This window comes from Ranitomeya variabilis, chromosome 7 (genome assembly GCF_051348905.1).
Source record: "Ranitomeya variabilis isolate aRanVar5 chromosome 7, aRanVar5.hap1, whole genome shotgun sequence".
NCBI lineage: Eukaryota > Metazoa > Chordata > Amphibia > Anura > Dendrobatidae > Ranitomeya > Ranitomeya variabilis.
Genome location: NC_135238.1, coordinates 35127640 through 35139879, shown reverse-complemented (window position 1 = coordinate 35139879; position 12240 = coordinate 35127640). Strand labels below are relative to the sequence as shown.

The 12240-nt window shown below is 48.4% G+C and overlaps 1 protein-coding gene across 1 annotated transcript in view; it reads right to left on the bottom strand.

Annotated features, from left to right (window-relative positions):
* Positions 1 to 11109, bottom strand: part of PDPK1 (3-phosphoinositide dependent protein kinase 1) — a 37357-nt gene extending 26248 nt beyond the window's left edge. The window contains exon 1 of the mRNA XM_077274806.1: positions 10965 to 11109. Within this exon, the coding sequence (XP_077130921.1) occupies positions 10965 to 10988 (24 nt within the window). The 5' untranslated portion in view covers positions 10989 to 11109. The remainder of the gene's footprint in view (positions 1 to 10964) is intronic.
* Between the last annotated feature and the right edge of the window lie 1131 nt (positions 11110 to 12240).

The following is a 12240-nucleotide window of genomic DNA, read 5'->3' as shown; positions in this document are numbered from 1 at the left end:
GGATCAGGTATTATCTGAGCATGCTCGGGTGCTACCGAGTGTCTTCGGATTGCTAGAATAATATGGTCAAGTCCCCACGGCTGAAAAAACCCCAAAACTATTTACGGTATATGCACATGTACCTCTTTCAAATACAAGTCCAGCAATACCTTTACATGGCCAGTCTGTTCCTCAGTTACTTAGAAATTAGCGTTTGAACTGATATGCAAATGAGTGTGAAGAGCTATGGTAGATCTGAAGCTTCGGGCACTCCAGATCTATTCCTCGTCCAGCGCCGCCTCCTCTATAGGGTGTGACTTAAAGCAAAGGAGGTATCAGTCAAGCAGGAGGACGCAACGCTGGGCGGGGAATAGAGCTGGAGTGACAGAGGCTTCAGATCTACCATAGCTCTTCAGCCTCATTTGCATACCAATGCAAATGCTGATTTCTAAGTAATGGTCCAGCCGCCTCAAGGTATTGCTGAACTTGTCTTTAAAAGAGCTACATGATCATATATAAATAGTTTGAGGGTGTAAAATCCTGTTGCTGGACCCCCAAGAACCCAACCAGACAATGATCGCTGTGTACGGCAGCGGCTGAGCCTTCTGGAGGACGGACTCTTATCACAGCTGCCTTTTAGCTTTGCTTTGTGGTGTTTCAATGTAATCTCAATATCCGCTTTCTGCAGAAATTCCAATTTACGCACACATACCAAACAATAAAGGAAAAAAAGGCTTACAACCTCTCAAAATAAGGGCCAAATACTAAGAAAACAGAAATAAATGCTCTGCCATTACATAAGTCTGATACAAGTATATAGTGAGAGCCACGGACATCCACCTCTCCATTCACTGCCTGACGGTAAAATATGCCACGTGTGAATTCACCCTCTGCATGCCGAAAAACGGCCTGCTGTAATTAGTGGTCTGCAAAAAGTTGGGCGCCACGGATCTAAATTATTTAATACAGGGTTTTAGATGCAACATGGTATACAGGGGACTACTATTGTGCATCATTGGAAAGCTTATAAAAAAATAAATAAATACATAATATTAAAAAACAACCAACCACCTGGCTTTTCATTTCACGGAATTCATGAAATCATTAAATCAATGGGCAAACTACAGGAAACTCCCACATAGAGCGGCAGATAGTGGTCCGTGGTACTTTCCAAGCACCTGGCTGATCGTGCTATTTCTGTAGATTTTTTTTATCAAGTGAAAACCACAGGGGTTTCTCCCGAACGCGCTGTGCCTTAAAAATATTTACATTGCTCGAACAAGGGCTGCAAGATAAAGATGGCAAGAAAACAAACAAACAAACAAAAAACAAAGCCTCCCAATACGTGCCGCCTTGTAGATGACCAGAAGAAGGTCGACCGCTGCTCACTGGAGCCACAAGCTGCGGACAACCTACACCGCCCATTACACAGCCCCATACCCCAGTAATGGACAAGGGTGGGATTCTGACGAAGATGGACCTTGAGGAAAAAAACGTTTGTCTGACAACTGAAATCCCCAAGTCTCATGTAGATATTCCCTACATGATGGAGTATCACTAGTATGTTAGTGGGGGGTCCTACCGCTGAGATCTCCACCATCCTGAGAATAAGGGGCTGGTGTGCCTTCCTCCTTCATTCTCAGAATCAGTGAAGGACAGTGACCCATCATGTCCAAGATAGGGTCCTGATCACGTCCCATTCCTCCCAGTCTCTCCTCTTCCACCGTGTCGTTGTCCCGCCAGCATGTGCACACTACAGTCAGCACGAGGAGCATGTTCCTCAAGGTTTTATAGGAGCTGTCCGTCCATCTCAAAGCCCATGTACCATACCAGCTATTAATGGGGTAGTCCCCCTGCATAAAACAGGCATTGCAAAGAAAGCCATCCCACCCCGACATACTCATCATTACTTTCTAGCCTCCCGCTAGTGATCAGCCGATTTCTGGTCAACTTCAGTAAAGGACACTTCAACCAAACTGAAGTCATCACCCAAATTTGGGGCAAAATTTCCCAAGATGTCCAGACCAGGTAATGAGGTAGTAATAGAGGCTGCCCGCTCCCGATGACCGGGTGTATGTATGCGTAGGCGAGGCGATTGGCGCTATTACAGGCGCATTAGCCCGGGTCGTGTTCTGCTGGAGCAATAAACCTTATCAGGAGAGGGCTCATTATGAATGATTTATTAATAACTTCCCTCTTCTACACAAACACATTAATTCTGTGCTGAATCACTCAGCGGTTATCACCGGGGAAGCTGTGGGCGGTCAGATGTGGTGTGACATGTCAGCCATGTAATCCATAGCTCTAATAATCCCAGGCCAGCACGCGGCTGACTGTCTGCCGGCCACACTGGTAGCCACCCAACTACGATTCAATCATTTCTACATAGTGGCATCCAGTACTACGATACTGACGACCAATCAGATTGGCAGGGGTGCAGCTCTGCTCCTATTGAAATGAATAGAGCTGCAGTACCGAGAACGGCCACTACACGGTGTATGGAGCTGTGCTGTTCCCCATCAGCTGCGGACCCCTGTCAGCTCATAGGTGGGGGCACAGCTGCTCTAGATTGGAAAGTTACCCAACTTATAATTACAGTACTTCTTCATCCTGGATAAAGAGATACTTCTGGATCAGGCGCTTGTGATAAGTGACTCCTCAGAAGGTGAGCTATTCGATATAGGAATTGGAAAACTGCAGCGTGTTGATTCTTTCACTCATAGAAAGCAATAAGTGCAAAAAAATTAATAAATATGCATTTTTTTGGGTGAATAAAAATAACTTTATTAAGCATTAATGTAGACAAATAAATAATAATAAAGCAGCTTTAGGATTGCAGCTCCGGCTTCTGGATGATATCACAGAACTGCAGAATGATGCAAGGAGGCTGCAATATCTGATCGGAGGAAAACAATGCCGCTCTACAAGACAGATCTCTGCCGGAAAAAGCGGCATCTGTGCAAGGTTCTGCGTGATCTTCCCCTCCAAACTGAGCGCAAGTCTGAGCAAATCCTCCCATAAACACGGGCTGAATATAGCCGGCTAATGGAGGCTGCAAATCCCCCGCGGCCGGAGAGAATACAAATGAGTCACACAGATCCTCCTAATTGGAGCGTATGTACTGCGCGCTCGTCATGTGTCGGAACAAGAGTTGACGCCGGTGGCAGGACTGTTCACACCAAGCAGCAGGGTGACAAGTCTGCCCAAATCACCAAGCATTTACTGGCACAGAATAGCCTAGTAGACCACAACGCGTCCACAAGAGGCAAACGTCAGGGACTAAGAAGGACATGTGCAATCAGATATTTTGGTTAAAACTTTTTTTTTTTTTTATTTGCTGTTGATATAACATTTGGCAGGATTTGCCTCTGCATCTATGGCTACAGAATGGAATCCGTCAGTGAGCTCCTTCATTGCAATCCAGACATGCGTGAAACGCGCTACGAGTATGGGCCACGATGGCCAGACCGGCCGTGGGCCTCCTGATCTGTCCTCACTAGCCTCACAGGCAAATATTAGGCTGCTGGATCCGAGTCACGAGACTGTCGCGCAGGACTTTAATCATATTGGACCTTTAAGTAGCAATTTTTATTAGGATTTTTCAAAAACTGCACAAAAGCATTATTAAATGGAACCATACGAGCCGAGGGAGACATTCCTTACCATATTAGATCAGCAGTCTCCAACCCGTGGCTCCCCAGCTGTTCTAAAACTACAACCCCAAACATGATGGAAGTAGTAGCGCTGTAACAGCTGGAGAAGAGCACTGCATCTGGCGAGGATACAGACAGTGTGTGCCAATGATGTGGTGAGGGTAGAAGATTTATGCCTTATCGTGTGCACGGACCCCAGAGTGATACATGGGACTCATCTATTCGGTGCACCTTGGGTCGGACCCAAACCCAGATCCCTAAAGCAGGAAGCGGGCAGGGGCGAACCGGTGCCACCCAGCACCATATGGCGTCCACCTCGGCTTCATTTTCCAGTGATAGGAAGGATTCAGACACAAAGGTTTGCTGCGATTTTTATGGCTGTGGCCAGATGTGTTACATATAAAGGGGCTTGGGGCCATTTCTTTGTCTCGCAAGTGTCACAAATTATGGCACATGTCATACATGACACATTTACACCTTTTTTTCCCCTTTCAGCCTTTCTTAAAAACTTTTTACAAAGCCTAAAGAACTTCCCAGGGTGACTCAAAAAGGAATCTTGAAAAAAACAAAGAAGAAAAAAAAGCTACTTTAAAATAGCATTTTAATTAAATTTTTTATTAAAAAAAAAAATTGGAATCAATGGAGAGGTCCATGCAAAGTGCAAAACCGCGAGCGTCCATGATCCCAGCAGTGGACAGGTGATATCTGGATGTGTGACCCATAACACGAGCGGCTGCAGGGTCTGATCCTCCTCCGTGCAATGAATGCGATCAGCGAAATACCTGGACATGTTCAAATTGGTAGAAAATTGGGTGAAATATTTTTGGCATTTCTTGTACTGTGGAAGGAGCGTCCACTGGCTCCGTAAATTCCTGAGGGGGAAAGAGGAGCAAGAATTCTAGGTCGCATACCAGACGCTAGTTACGCACCTATCGAATTTCAGATACAAAGGCCAACAGGAACTTTATTATGTGTCAGGTTTTACTGCAGGACGATGTTCGGAGTAGAAAGCCGTTCACACTTTATTCTGATCGCTACAAGAAGCGCAAATTCATTAACCGCAGCGATTATGGTAATCTACTTATGTTCATTATTGAGGGCAACAAGCAATTTAACAACTTACTCTTTTATTGTTTGAAATCTCCAGTTCTCAAGCAAGGGATTTTGAATTCTATACTTTGAGGTGGACGGTATCCTAGGAAACGAGCAAAAGAGTGTCTGTCTTTTATGCAAGCATGTGCGCTTCCATGATGTTTGGAAGCTTTGGTGTACCAGTGTTGCCTTCTGCTTGAAACATGGGAGAGGGCACTGCTTCCCTCTTCCTCCAGCAAGCAGAAGCCAGGGAAACGATGCGCTCCTGAAGACCGAAGATGAACACACAACGTTAAGAAGTTATATACTGCAACTCCATCAGATATAACATATTGACGTTAGCAAATACACAAGGCACCTATAATGAAAACCTAGTAAAACCGTAAGTCCCCTCTAAATCAGAAATGCACGACCCTTCTCTCATCGCCAGACTGAACCAAACCCAAGGGCCGTAATAAAACGTAGAGGAGCATTCCTATGTCAGACATTTATGGAATATGGAAAGAATTTGACAAATATCTTAGTGGTGTCGGTTCCATTTCTTGGACTCCTGCCTGTCCTTAAGTGGGTCCTTTTCTTCACATTTTACAGTTTACAATGGAAAAGTGCAAGCACTGTAGTTGTCCCACTAAATTGATCGGTTCTGTCGGGGGTTTCATCTGAATCCAATTTTTTGGGGGGGATTTAAAAGAGAAACCCTGATGCAGTGCTCATCATAGATACAAAATAAATATGAACTAGGCCTTATACTTTGCATCCATGGGAAAAAAAGCTACGAGTAGTACTTCACTACACAAACACATGAGCACATGCCTTATGACCTATACTCTAATTGTATTGAATAAACAGTCTTAGAAAAAAAAAATCTCCATAGAATAACATTGTAAAAGTGACTTCGGTCCATAATTAAGGGGACCTGTCAACAGGTTTTTACAACCCCCTTTGAAAACAACATGAAATAGGGAGTAGAGACCCTGATACCAGTGATGTATCACGTATTGGGCTGCTGGCTGCAGCTTTGATAAAATCAGTTCAGTTTTATCTACTGCAGATGTGGCAATTCTCTGAATGTTGAGCTCTGTATAACCCACACCACTGATTGGCAGCTTTCTGTGTACACTGTGCATAGGCAGAAAGCGGCCAATCAGTGATGGGGTGGGGTTATACAAAGGTCATGAATATGGAGGACTACCTGGCAGCAGGTTTACTAGTCCTCTAGTGATAATCTCCTGCTGAGAAAACAGTGATTTGATCAAATTTACAGCAATCAGCCCAGTAATTGACATCGCTAGAAACAGGGTCTCTATTTCTACTTTATGCTGCTCTCAGACTAGTCAGGTGACAGATACCCTTTCCACCCTTGTGTGATCTGGAGGGTCAAAATAGAAAAGGACTGGAGTGGGGTTAGAAACCAGGCGAGACGTTGATCCCCTCCCCCAGATTGATTTTATACATGCTTTCATTTTTTTTTTCTTGCAACATGCTAGCAGTACAGCTGACTTTTTGCCCTAAATAGTTGCAAAAAGGGTAAAAAACAAAAATTCTAGATTTCGTGTATAATTGAGGAATTATGTTCTCAGGTTTGAAGAGTTTGATGGAAAAAGAAAAACTTAAAATAAATACCAAAACACTAAAAAAAAAAAAAACTTCCACGAAGAAAACACATTTGGCAACATGATTATGAGACAGGGCAAATGAAACAGCAAAGTTTAGTTTTATCGAAAAAAAAAAAAAAGATTTCCTACTGAAACTATTAGTTTGGCTGTATGAAGTTCTGACAATGAAGAGGACACCCATCTAGAAATAATCCCACCTGCCTGCGCTGACAATTAGTGCTTTGAGCCACATGCAAATTAAGCATAGAAGTGCATCGGGGGTGTGACTGAGTATATTGACACGCCCCTAATGCACTCCCAGGCTAATTTGCATGTGGCTTCATGGCTTTATTTCTCAGTCGCCAATGTACCCACATCACCTCTGAAGCAGAAGACGCCTCAGGAAAATGCCAACTGTGTTTTTCCTGAAGAATTTCTATTCTTCATCTAGTTTGTGGCGGCTCTGCTGCCGGTGACTTTTTTCCTTTTACATTTGTGTAAGAATGGTCAGGTCACTTCTTTTGAAGCTTGAAACTGTTAAAAGAAATGAGAAAAGACGCAGCATGTGCACAGCAAGCCGCATATGTTCATTACCGTTTTACTGAGCACTTTCTCAGGCGGAACCATGTGAACACGCCTTAGTGTGTGCGACGTGCTATAATGTGCAGGCTTTACCTCTGGGCCATCGACGCTCTTTAGTCTCCCCCGCACAAGTGCGGTACAGGACACTGTCACGATTCCCCGGTACTTCCGGTGAGAGCGGCTGAACACATGACTGTGATTTCCATACTTGTGGTCACGGCAGACTAGACTCCTCTCAGTTCACTGGTATTGACAGAAGTTGAACACGTCTAGTTGGCAGGTGACTGCAAGAATGTCACTCCCTTACTGTAATTTGTGAAATACTAAAGGCTTATTCTCATCATAAAATGAGTAAAGATGCAAAGTGCTTGCAAAAACAAATTCTGCAATCCATTTTTTTAAATCCTCTCTGTCCTTAAAGGGGTTGTCCACTATTTGGACAATTCTTTCTTAATTTATATTCTCCTATGTAAAAAACAAAAACCAGCCAGTACTTCCCTCCGGCGCTGTCTCAGCGATATCGATGCTGGGGCTCCCAAGACATCATTAAGCGGCCGTTAATTGGTTGCTTCTCTCTCACTTAGTGAAGTCAGAACCGCTGCTGCTGCTCTCACTTGCTCAGGATGTCAGTTTCGGCTGTAAGCGAGAGTGGAGCGGCCACTGGTCGGCTGCAGGACTCATATGACAATGTCATTCGAATCCTGGGAGACGAGGCAGCACCAGCGGTGAGCACAGGCTGTACAAGTAGTGGACAACCCTTTTAAAACCAGGGGACCTTTAAATGTTTATTGCTTACCGCTTGTTGCCTAGGTAACCGGTCACGTGTGCAGTCTATCAGCCAAACATGAGCAGTGCTTACAAACCCTTTCCAACAGAGCTTGTAAGCACTTCTCTGAGACGGGCACAATCAGGAGCTAAGCAATTCCGGCTAGCTTCGGAGCAGCGCTTACAAGCTGCTCTTTGCAGAGGCAAAATTGCCAACTCTTACAGCATTGGGCAAGCGTAGCATTCAGGCCAGTAAAGACACAATGTCGCTGGTCAAAACTGCAAATCAAGCCCAAGTTCATCACCCACCAGCAAGCCAGGGAGTGGTGCGCACCTGCCTCAGAAGATGACACAACCCCTTTAAGTGCTGGCACCACTCAAAGTATCCCTCCGCAGTATGGCCCAAACGAGACGTGAACAAAGACAAAGAATAATTCAATTAAAAAAAAGTTAATTAAATAGATTTTAAATAAAAATAAATAAGAAAACGTGTCATCTGACAAAGTCAAACAAATGTCACATCCACATTGCAGGCCCTTGTATACATCCCACAAGTAGTTACATGTTGCCATAATTATCCAATACAACGCCTTCCATAAATGTGGGAGAAACGAGGAGGGAACTTGGCCGATGCCAGTAACTGAGCGCAGATTAGCAGACTGCCTCCAATTAATGACAATGCAGTTGTGAATGACTTGTAGAAACCACAGCGGAGCGCGGCACACACCATTCACTGAGCAGCTTGTTTACCCTTCTGACTCGCTTCCCATTTTCACTCCCCAGAAGGGGAACTTGGCCGCTGTTTACGAGCTGGAGAGTAAAAACACGTAAGAATCGGGGCAGTCACTGCCGGCCGGTCACCTTTACCAGCGTTCCTGGCACTTTTCTAAATAAAGTTATTTGAAAAGAACATGACATATGCCTGCGAGGTGAGATCATGCACATGTTCTGGGGGACGACAGCTGTCAGGACAGGACTACTGACAAGTCATAGTTCCCATGGACCCCCAAAGATCTGTTTATAGGGAGAAATATATATATATTTTTTTTTTTCAAACTTCAGCAAAGGGTAGACGGTGACACCACTAAATACATTACCAGCTATCATCAGAAAGTTTAGTCACTGTGTACAGCAGCGCATAGGGCTTTTCCCGAAATCCCAAGATATCGCCCATCTATAAGTCAGAGGACACCCAACTGATCTCGGGGATGCCCCGGCCCGGCCGACAGAGGGAGGGACGCCCCGGCCCGGCCGACAGAGGGAGGGACGCCCCGGCCCGGCCGACAGAGGGAGGGACGCCCCGGCCCGGCCGACAGAGGGAGGGACGCCCCGGCCCGGCCGACAGAGGGAGGGACGCCCCGGCCCGGCCGACAGAGGGAGGGACGCCCCGGCCCGGCCGACAGAGGGAGGGACGCCCCGGCCCGGCCGACAGAGGGAGGGACGCCCCGGCCCGGCCGACAGAGGGAGGGACGCCCCGGCCCGGCCGACAGAGGGAGGGACGCCCCGGCCCGGCCGACAGAGGGAGGGACGCCCCGGCCCGGCCGACAGAGGGAGGGACGCCCCGGCCCGGCCGACAGAGGGAGGGACGCCCCGGCCCGGCCGACAGAGGGAGGGACGCCCCGGCCCGGCCGACAGAGGGAGGGACGCCCCGGCCCGGCCGACAGAGGGAGGGACGCCCCGGCCCGGCCGACAGAGGGAGGGACGCCCCGGCCCGGCCGACAGAGGGAGGGACGCCCCGGCCCGGCCGACAGAGGGAGGGACGCCCCGGCCGACAAGACACCCTGATCAATGAAGGGACGACCATTCATAGTTTATGGGACTGCTAAAGGCAGCAGAATCCAGTGCTTCACTATTTAGTCCCATAGCCAATGAATGGAGCGGAGGTCACAGATGCTGAGGGGTCCGACTGCTGTATAACTTTTAATTTTGAGAAAACCCCAAAACTTCTCACAGCTGAGATTTCCCTGCAATTATATACAATGTGAAATAATCCTCTCTGAGATAAACATTCCAGGAAACCATACTCAGGCACGCTGAGCTCGCAGAGGATTGCCAGGACTGCAAATAAACAAAAATGCAGCGGGGGAGAACGTTTTCAGCCTCCATCCACTGACAGCAGAGATCTTAAAAAAAATGGATTGCACCGAATAATAATAGTGCATCAGAAAGTTGCACGACCTTTCCTGAGACAATGATTAAAGGGGCGCTCATCACAGCAGTAAGAGAAGGATCATCGTTAAGATTAAAAGGGAAATTCACCACTGGATTAATGGGGCCAGGGTGATGGATAAGCCAAACCTTACCTCCCACACCAGCACAGCTCCTCTACTCTCAGACCCATTTTCCCAGCCAGGCTTGAGACATAAACAAAGGTCAGGTGACCACTGCAGCCAATGATCGCCTGCAGCATTCACATACCTGTCCGAGTAGAACCATATTCTTCCAATCAGTGAAGGCCGTAGTGGTCACCTGACATTATGTCACGAGACCGGTGGAGCATACAAGGTTGGGAGCAGAGGAGCCGCACGGCTTCGGGAGTTAAAAATTGATTTTTTTTATTTTTATTTCCTTTATCCAGCGACCTTCAACCATTGATGAGGGGATATGCAATAGTAGACAACCCCTTTAATGATCATATTCTGACCTCTGGCACCCCCATGGATCTAGAGAATAATGAGCCACAGTGTTACAGCCCCTTCACGGTGCCCCCTCCTGGCTGTGCGGGGAACAGCAGCCAGCCATATTTCCTTCAATGGAGTTTGTGGCTGGGACCATTTTTTGTTTCTCAGGACCCCGTCCGATATTAGGGGACCAATGTTAAATCACTTATTACCCCGTTACTTACAGGCTGTAAAATAATCCCTATTCACACCCTCTAAATTTACAAGGGGGTCAGCATGTGACCTCTTCAGCCAATCGGCGCTCTTCCTGGTCACGTGACGCACTCCTGGCATTGAGGCTCTGCGATGCGAGCCGTTCTGCCAGCAGTTGGTCACATGACGCTGACAGGGTGGTAATAACACTAGATTTGGGGGGATTTGATGGCGTTTTCCGCAGGGGCGAGGCCGGTACATAACACAGCCCATAGGGGACAATGAGAGGATAGACATGAGGTGTGAGTACAGGGCCAGCACCTCCTCACCATGAGGGGCACCTGCCAGGCTCTGCCCACAGGGTACATGCCCATCCTCACAGCTATGGAGGGGAGAGGCCTGCAGCCGCCGCTGCGCACCGCGCTCTACCCCTCAGCCAGCCTCCTCCACCCTGCCCAGCCCCTCACACACGGCGGACATCTCACCACTTGGCTGGTGGTCCTGGCCATGGCCTTCTCCCCCTCTCCTCAGACGGCTTTAGGAATCACACAGCGGCCAGCAGTAATGGCCGCCCGCATCGTCTGGCGCTGACGTCACTCCACAACAATGTTCGTGGTGGTGAAGGGTGGGGCTTAGCGGAAAGACGCCGCCGCGGATTGGCTGAAGCTGATGTGTGCTCGCCGCTGATTGGCTGACGCAGCTGCTTATTGCTCCCCGGTGGGCACGCCCTTCTCCGCCTCCTCCTCCTCCTCATTCACAGAAAAAGCGTCTTCGTTTCCTTGTTTGTTTCCTCCATTTTGCAGTGAGGTGAGCGGGGCCGGGGCCGTGTACACGCCTCACCCTGACACCCTCACACCTTCCCCTGCCACTGAGGCCTCCTGCTGCCTGCACTGCCGCTCACACCACTGGCTGCTGAAATAAAGCTAGCCGGCTCTGGGAGTCCTTCACGTGTCCTTTATCTGCCCTTTTGTCAGGATAAGGGTCTGCATGGTGACTGCGGTTACGTTGCAGCCCCCTCGCTGCAGTTTTGTCGCTGTGTCGCAGATGAGGCAGGCGTATTTCATGGTCCGTATACTGTGCGCGTGCTCCGCCGACCCAAACGTACAGCTTCATGGGAACCGCGGTCTGTGTACGGAAATACCGCCGTCCGGAACCGGTATAATGAGGCGTTATCACATATCCACCTCTAGATCGGAGGGGTCCGACTGCTGAGACCCCAGAACAGGGACCACTGCCCCATCCATTCTGTATAGCACAACCGAGCCGCGGTCTGTATACGGAGCGGGAAATACCGCCCTCCGGACCCAACATAATGAGGCGTTATCACATATCCACCTCTAGATCGGAGGGGGTCCGACTGCTGAGACCCCCCAGAACAGGGACCACTGCCCCATCCATTCTGTATAGCACAGCCAAGCCGCGGTCTGCATACGGAGCGGGAAATACCGCCCTCCGGACCCAACATAATGAGGCGTTATCACGTATCCACCTCTAGATCGGAGGGGGACCGACTGCAGAGACCCCCCCTAGAACAGGGACCACTGCCCCATCCATTCTGTATAGCACAGCCAAGCCGCGGTCTGCATAGGGAGCAGGAAATACCGCCCTCCGGACCCGGCATAGTGAGGCGTTATCACGTATCCACCTCTAGATCGGAGGGGGTCCGACTGCTGAGACCCCCCAGAACAGGGACCACTGCCCCATCCATTCTGTATAGCACAGCCGAGCCGCTATCTGTATACGGAGTGGGAAATACCGCCC